Source organism: Abramis brama, assembly GCF_963993115.1.
Source record: "Abramis brama genome assembly, chromosome: 9".
NCBI classification, from domain to species: Eukaryota; Metazoa; Chordata; class Actinopteri; order Cypriniformes; family Leuciscidae; genus Abramis; species Abramis brama.
In genome coordinates this window covers 38,657,698-38,665,341 of record NC_139971.1, presented here as the reverse complement: position 1 = coordinate 38,665,341, position 7,644 = coordinate 38,657,698, and the positions used below count along the sequence as shown (strand labels likewise).

The window sequence follows — 7,644 nt, the reverse complement described above, 5'->3', positions numbered from 1 at the left end:
TACACTTTTTTACATTACCATCAGTTATATTGTGATGAAGATGAATTTCGTGTAAGATTCATAACATATATGGTGTTCTGCATGTAGGGGTGGGAGATATTGACAAAAATGAATATCTCGATATTTTTTTCCAATATCTAGATATAGATATTCAGGCGATATTTTTGCCATCCTTCAAAGAAATGTGAGCAAACTGGCAAAGAAGGTCCAGTTGGTCTTTTGACTTGCTGCATTTGACCTATATTATTCTAGGCTATAGAAAAAACAATAAAGGAGCTAACTAAACAGAATCTGTGGCACCCCCTACTTTTTCCACTTACAAAAAAAAAAAAAAAAAAAAAACTTAACTAGGCACTTCTTGCAACAGTGATTATTAAATCAAACAACAATATTGTTGATGATCAATTCAAAGTAAAAAAAAATTAACATTTTCAAAACGGTATAAATCCATTCATTTTTCCCCCAAAACGCTATAAATCCATCTTTTTTTTTTTTTTTTTCTAAATTTATGGTTTGTCTTTTTAAAAAAGTTTTTGTCTTTTATTTTTCGTGTTTGCATTTATGAGGAAAAAACAATATTACTTGACAGTTCTCCATTATGGACGCGAGCGCTCTGAAAGCTGCACTGAGACTTTCAAACTTTAACAGAGACCTCAAAACAGAAAGCACAAAGCCTTTCTTTAAAACGAATTTCGTTTTGTATTAATTGTATCTTAATTTTAATATATTTTTTTTTCATTAATTCATTAATATTTTCATTCCTGCATTAAATACATAAAGTAAATATAGGCTATCAATCACAACATAAGGTGCTTGAACTGGAGATTATATCATCGTGAACCGAACCGTAGCCTCGCCTCACAGGCCTAAAAAATGTGGAATATATTTACAGAAATCTGGTTCTAAACAAAACCATCCAAAACAAAATAAAACTATGTAGCCTAAATGTGCATTTCTCCGGTGCATGCGTTCACTAGCCTACTGCGAAGATCGCGAGTCAAATATCGTCAACTTCATCTTTGCAGCCGACACAGAAATTAATAAACAATTAAAATGTCTTATTGCAATATTTTACACATTCATAATCATTACTTTTGCTGGTTCTTTGAGGCAGCTTTTTAGGTTTATGGCGTTTTGGAAAAGAGCTCTTCACGTACAAACACCGTTTCACCAAGGCACAGCAGCCCTTCAGCACATAAGAACAAAAAGAGAAAAAGCACGGACTTACTAATTACGAAACTTTGATGTGGTTGAACAGCTGAAACAGTCACAAATTCCTCTGCAACTCAAACATTCGAAGGAAGAGAACAGCATTACAGTTTTCAGCGCGTCCTCCTTTGATTGCTGTGTTGTGACTGGAAAAGTGCATGCAGGAGCACATGCGCAAAATGTAGGTTTGTAAAATGTCCTTTTGTAAAATAAAAATAATTTTAGGGCGAAGCAGAGGAGGTCGTGCAAGAGGCCGTGGCGTGCAACTAGGGTCCGAGGAAGTAGAGGCTGAGGACGGGGTGGTCGCTGGAAAGCTACGCTGATATTGACACGCGTTTTATTTCTTTGTTTATCCAAAGACTTTTTGTTCATTACCTTTTCTTGTACTGTCTTCTTTTTTTTGCCTTGTTTGCCTTCACTAACTGCATGCCGGTAATGTGAATTTTGATTGCTCTTTCTCTTCCATTGTTTTGCTATTCCTAGGTTCAGTGCCTCTTGAATTCCTCAAATCAAACGTGCGCGCGGCCGCGCGCAAGTGGGCAGATCCCGTGGCAAAAGGGTTGTTGCCATGGTTGCGAGAGAGAGTGACAGTCGCCTAAGCCAATCCTTTGATTCGTCCCGAATCGAAATAATGAGCTGTGTTTAATACAGATTAAACGGTCTAGAGTCACTTGATTTTTATACTCTTTTTTTCAGAGTACTTACATTTTAATTATGTATTGATATATATAGAAAGTTTTAACAAATTTGGATCTTTTTTTTTTTTTATAGTCCTACCTACCCTGCCTTTAAATAATAGTAGAACAGCCTTACATGTATAATAACAGAAAAATCTTGTGAAATAAATAAAACCATTTTAACCTCGTTACACTTGCACATACACACTCTGTTCATAGTGTTTCATGGTCAAAGAAACAGTCTATTAGGCCGTGAAAAGCTGCCAATTTCTTGCTTTCAAAATTTTTTCAAGATGTTGCAATAGGTATAACAAATCTTTTCTCTTTTTTAATAAATACTATTAACATTTCTATGACCTGCCTTCATTGTTTGTTTGTTTTTGTGTGTGTGTGGTCCTGGTAAACCCTACTTTATAGGGACAAAATGTCCATCTTACATTACCATCTTTATGGGGACATTTTTTGGTCCCCATGAGGAAAACAGCTTATAAATCACACTACGTGATGTTTTTTTGTTTTGAAAATGTAGAAATGCAATATGCAGAAAGTTTTCTGTGACGGGGTAGTTTCAGTGTAGTGTGTGTGTGTAAAAATTGTATTTACTTACCCTCACGTCATTGCAGGGACGTGCACAGGAATTTTGAGGGGCAGCTGCTCTGACCCCCCCAGAGTTCAGTTCTGATGGTACGTATGGTAACTGGGCAACTACGCATGATTTGTAGTATGATTGCGTAAAGGGAACAGGAATTCCGGTAGGGAATAGAATCGACTTCTACACCGGTCGCGTACAGCGCTGCAGCCAGCCACGTAAACAGAGTTTGCCTTTCCCCTACTGACTTTCACTTTCGGTGCCCGAATGGAAGTGAATGAGGCTTTGCGATTTTTTTTATCTAGGCCTACGTGAAATTCTGCATCCATTGTACGATTTTTTTTTTTTTTTTTTCTCGGAAGGGCAACGTGAGTCGAGAAGGGCATATGGGCAGTTGCCCGGGCAACCTGAGCAACCCCCCTGTGCACGTCCCTGCGTCATTGCAAACCTGTATGATTTCCAGTGGTCAGTGTTAATGATCACGACTTGGTGACTTCAGGGTGCAATGAGATATATTTTCATTTTTGGGTGAACTATCCCTTTAAGTTTCTCTTTGTTTAGATGACTGGCTGAAGATATCTCACCATGATACGCCCACAGGAGCATCTGATGTTTATGAGATGATGATTATAAATATATTAAGCTTTTTTGTATGTATGTATGTATATTTCAAAGCATGCTGTAAGAATCCCCAGACAACTAGAAACCTTTGCTTTCAAGGAAAATGATGCCAAATTTTCTTAATGATCTTTGATCTCCTCATAGAAATCCAAAAAAGATCTATATTCCATTTATAACAAGTATGATCATATTACAGGTTCTATATCCTTTATCATTAATTTTATTTTATTTGAAAGACTTTGCTGACCTTTAATTTAATGGTGGTGTGAAATAATTGTTTCATCTCACAGCCACACGAGGGCAGCAGAAATCTCCTCAGCAAATGTAATATTAAAAACAAAGTTTACTAAACGAGCAAACCTGTGCTGTATCTACACAGAATTTTATTACAATTCTATAGAAGTGTTAATCACGCGCTTTTAACCCGTTTGCCACAACCTAACACAGAAGATATTATAATTGTTTTGTTTTTTCTGTCTCAGAAAAAAAAACATGCACAACACAACCCTAATGCAAGTAGCCTACAATGGCATGTTTTGAGTGACTGATTATCTGCAACAAGTGTTATCAGTTTTGTACTAAGAGTTTTAAAATATACCACTTACCTGTGAAAATAGTAAGCAATTAAAAAAACCTGTAACTTATTCCTCACATGTAGTCGTTTTTGAATAAATATCAAAATGGCTGAAAACACTCCCTCCCGCTCTCTAGGCTAAACACTGTCAATCACTCCAACACTGAAATACTAAAGACATTAAGACACACGTCTTAATGTGGCCTGTTCACTTCATTGAAACAGGTAGGCTATGGGTTAACTCTCTTAAAGCTACACTGTGTAATATTTTAAGTTGATTTTTAGCAAAAAACACTTTGTTCTTTCAAAATTATACATTCTCATTAATGTGTAATCACTTCAACCAACTAATTAAGTATTCTCGTAAGTGTATAATCTGCAATTTAGAATACATATGAGTGAGTCGCTCGAATGGCGGAAGCCATGTTGTGCATCCATCTTGAAAATACATTAGACAAAGAGGGACATACCTGGAAATTCAAGCTTCGCCTTTCCCCTTTTTACACTCAGTGGCACCGTGACGAATACGAGGGGGAGATTACTCCATAGACAGTATAAGAAGTGGACAGGCCCATCTTATTGGAACTCAATTGAGACAAGTGAAGCCCATTTTTAGCGATTTTTTAGGACTTCCGTTCCTGACGCGCAGACTCAAACAGACTCAAACAGAGCTTGACGACGTAGATGTGACGTGAGCAACCCGTCTGTCTTCTAGTGGCTGTGGCATGAGAAATCTGAATCATTCCCTTCCGAAACTTGCAGAGACAGAGAGTGTGAGTAGGAGCTGTCTATGAGCTTGGAGCAGGAGAAACTTTTGCTAGGTATTCTGATTAATTATTTTGTCATTTTGCCTCCACGTCTCCCCAATTGCCCGCAAACTTCTCCTCCCGTCCATACGGTAATCTCTCTACTGTGCGACAGAGAGTCGCGTGGTTATGAGGCAATCGTTAGCCTATTTTTACAAAAACTGCTTCTACGGGGCCATAACATAAGCTACAAGGTAATGGAGCATTTTATACATTGTCGTGTTTCTTTAGAAATAAATAATGGACAAATGGAGTCTTCAAACGCCTCAGATGTAAAGTTATTCGCTGTCAAAGTGACGCCAAAATGAATGGGAGTCAATGGAATGCTAACGCAAGTGAAGTTCTGCTACAAGATGGTGGCACGCGGCCGGCTTCAACTTCCGGTCGACTTCCTTCCCGCTTGGACACTCGCGACTGCGGCAGATTTGAAATAATACGGCCATCGTAGGAGTTAAAATGGCCTCGGAATGGGAGGGGCTAGAAAGTAATATTCAGTTGGTAGTCATATACAATTTCACTGCTAGATGGGAGAAAATCCTACACAGTGTAGCTTTAATGATAGTTGCAACTTGCTAGCTGATAAAACCTGTGCTCCAGGGACCATATTCATATAACATCTAAGACTTAATGTAGGCCTAGCTCTGGCTGAGTTAGATGGTGATTAACACTATACAGTAGAGAATCCCCAGCTGTAGAAGTCATTGGCTGTTAAAGGCTTGTGTTGCTTATAATAAATTGACAGGTTGATGATAACATATTACAGTCTTTCAGAATGCTCTCAAATACTGTACATGTAGATGCATACTGTATGCATTAGGGACGGGTGAGTATGAGGCCGGGAGGGGAAAATCACAGTAGCCTATACTCACTATGAATTAAAAAAAAATGTACGTCCATTTATAGCAGTTCATACTGTTCTAGTTGTTTTGAATGACTGTTACTGGTTCACTGCCAACAAGCACTTCCGACACATCCGTCGAGATGTATTGACAGTACAATAATGGTAATAAAGTATTGTTAAACTGAATTAATTGTATGCCATATGATCTGAGATGACAAATGGTTAGCCTTCTTATGCTTGCCATTATTACAGTAAACCAAATAGCATACTTAAGCCACACTTAAAAGTTTATGAATGTCTTTACGAAATAAACACCAATGGCATAAAAAGAACATACAACAAACACACTTGTCAAGCAAAACAGTTAGCAACAACAACAACAAACACTTTTTTATGTTTCAAATGATAACCTACTGTTCCAAATGAAGACAATGTATTTGGACACATTCTGTCAAACGTTAAACATGTTCATAATGTAGACACAAAAGTTGTAGAACTTGGCTAAGACAAGTATAGTCCAACACCTAGTTTTCAAATGCTACTTGGTTTGATATTTTGTATATAATGTAATGACATTCATACATTTTAAGTGACTTATATTCATATATCCATTGCTGTGTGCTATTTTTTATGGCTTCTGAGATTTTTTTGTTGGTCTCACCCTCAGCCACTGTATTATGTGCCATGTTACCGCATTTCTTCTTAGACTGCAATTAAGTTTAAAACAAATACATACTCAAAAAATGAAGTAGAGAGAGACATTTCATGATGTATGTACATGCTACAGTAATAACACATTTCTTTTTTTTTTCTTTTTTTTTTGGGTTGTGGAAACCATTATATAAATCGGACCTTTGGGAGTCCAAGTTTTAGTTTTAGTTAAGGAAAGAATCTGAACAGAAGGTTCATCAGAGATTCCTTTAATGTTAGTCATCAATACAAATGCATACACATCAATTTCAGCTAAAATCACATAAAATTACTATTGCAATAAACATCACAATACAGAAAAAAAAAATGCTGGTCTTCAAGCAGGGAAGAGGTACACACGCGCACACACCCATACACACACACACACACAGAGAGAGAGAGAGAGATCTCCAGCACTCAAACAGGAATAGATAAAAATGGAAATTCACATAACTATATAACACTAATATAATGTGCTTGTGAAAGCTTGCATTCAATGACTGTGGTAATGTGTTGGTGACAGGAAAGTGTTTTTTTTATTGTTTTATTTTTTACTAAAAGCACAAATGCCTATACAAACAAGCCAGCATTACTCAGTATAAATATTCTTCATCCAAAATCAGTGCAGCACCTTCTTCATCTGTTTTTCAGGCTTTATCTGGTCTATTTAACACCTGGTCAAAATTACGCATGGGCTTTCTGACAAAAAGCCCATTAAATCTTCTCAGTATTCAAAGAATGTTCTTTTTTTGTCAATGTTTTATTTTTGTTACCTTGTACCTCAAAGGTCCAGCTGTGAAGTACAGGTCAATGAATCTTTTTTTTTTTTTTTTACTTTTTTTTCTTTTTTGTTCCTTAATTTTAGAGACATAAAATGGAGTAAAACATTCTTTGAAAAGTGGTTCAGTTTTCTTTTGAGGTGTTTTCCTTTTTGAAAAAGTCTTTCGGTGAACTTGATCTATTGGATTCCCCTGAACAGACACATGGCAAACACCATGGCAAAAAGCTGTTGAGAAAAGAAACACAAACCTCTTATGAACATTCATGGGAAAGTAAACAAACAATTATGAATCATTTAAACAGTTTTGCTTGACAGATTCAATCTTAAGGGACAGCTTGATTCAAAGCATGTAAAATTACTTTGGGCTCCTCACGTTAAAAAACATTTGGCTTTTCTGCTAAATATGGTTCTTTTAAATTTGTATTGTACACAGAATGATGATTTCAAGATGTCTACCTCCAGCACATTACCACATGAGGGCAGCAGCCATTCAATCTCAAACTCATGTGGCCATTCCTTCAAGATCTGTCCCATCTGCAACAGTTTTACACTAATTCTCTGAGATAATGTCAATGAAACGGACATAATGTAATACTGTACCTCAATTGTGAGTACAACAATAGCCAGGGCACCAGCAACATAGATGTACATCTCAAAGTAGTCTACAACCGCTGAATAGCAGCCCTGCCGATCCAAACACACACACATAAGAAAAACATCATGGTTTATACAATTTTGTCAAATTATGCCATTATCTACTCTCTAGTGTGGCTGTTTCTGCAACTGGCAGCAGGTCAGCTGTGATTTTCTGGAATTAACAGCTCACTGAATGAGAAGATTATCAGTGAACATTGAT

At 36.9% G+C, this 7,644-nt stretch overlaps 1 protein-coding gene across 1 annotated transcript in view; it reads right to left on the bottom strand.

Moving 5' to 3' along the window:
* Positions 1–6,221: 6,221 nt before the first annotated feature.
* tspan18b (tetraspanin 18b) overlaps positions 6,222–7,644 on the bottom strand; it is a 37,951-nt gene continuing 36,528 nt past the window's right edge. Inside the window, exons 8-9 of the mRNA XM_084124153.1 lie at positions 7,389–7,472; positions 6,222–7,013 (exon numbers count right to left, since the gene is read on the bottom strand). Coding sequence (XP_083980279.1) covers positions 6,966–7,013; positions 7,389–7,472 — 132 coding nt within the window. The 3' untranslated portion in view covers positions 6,222–6,965. The remainder of the gene's footprint in view (positions 7,014–7,388; positions 7,473–7,644) is intronic.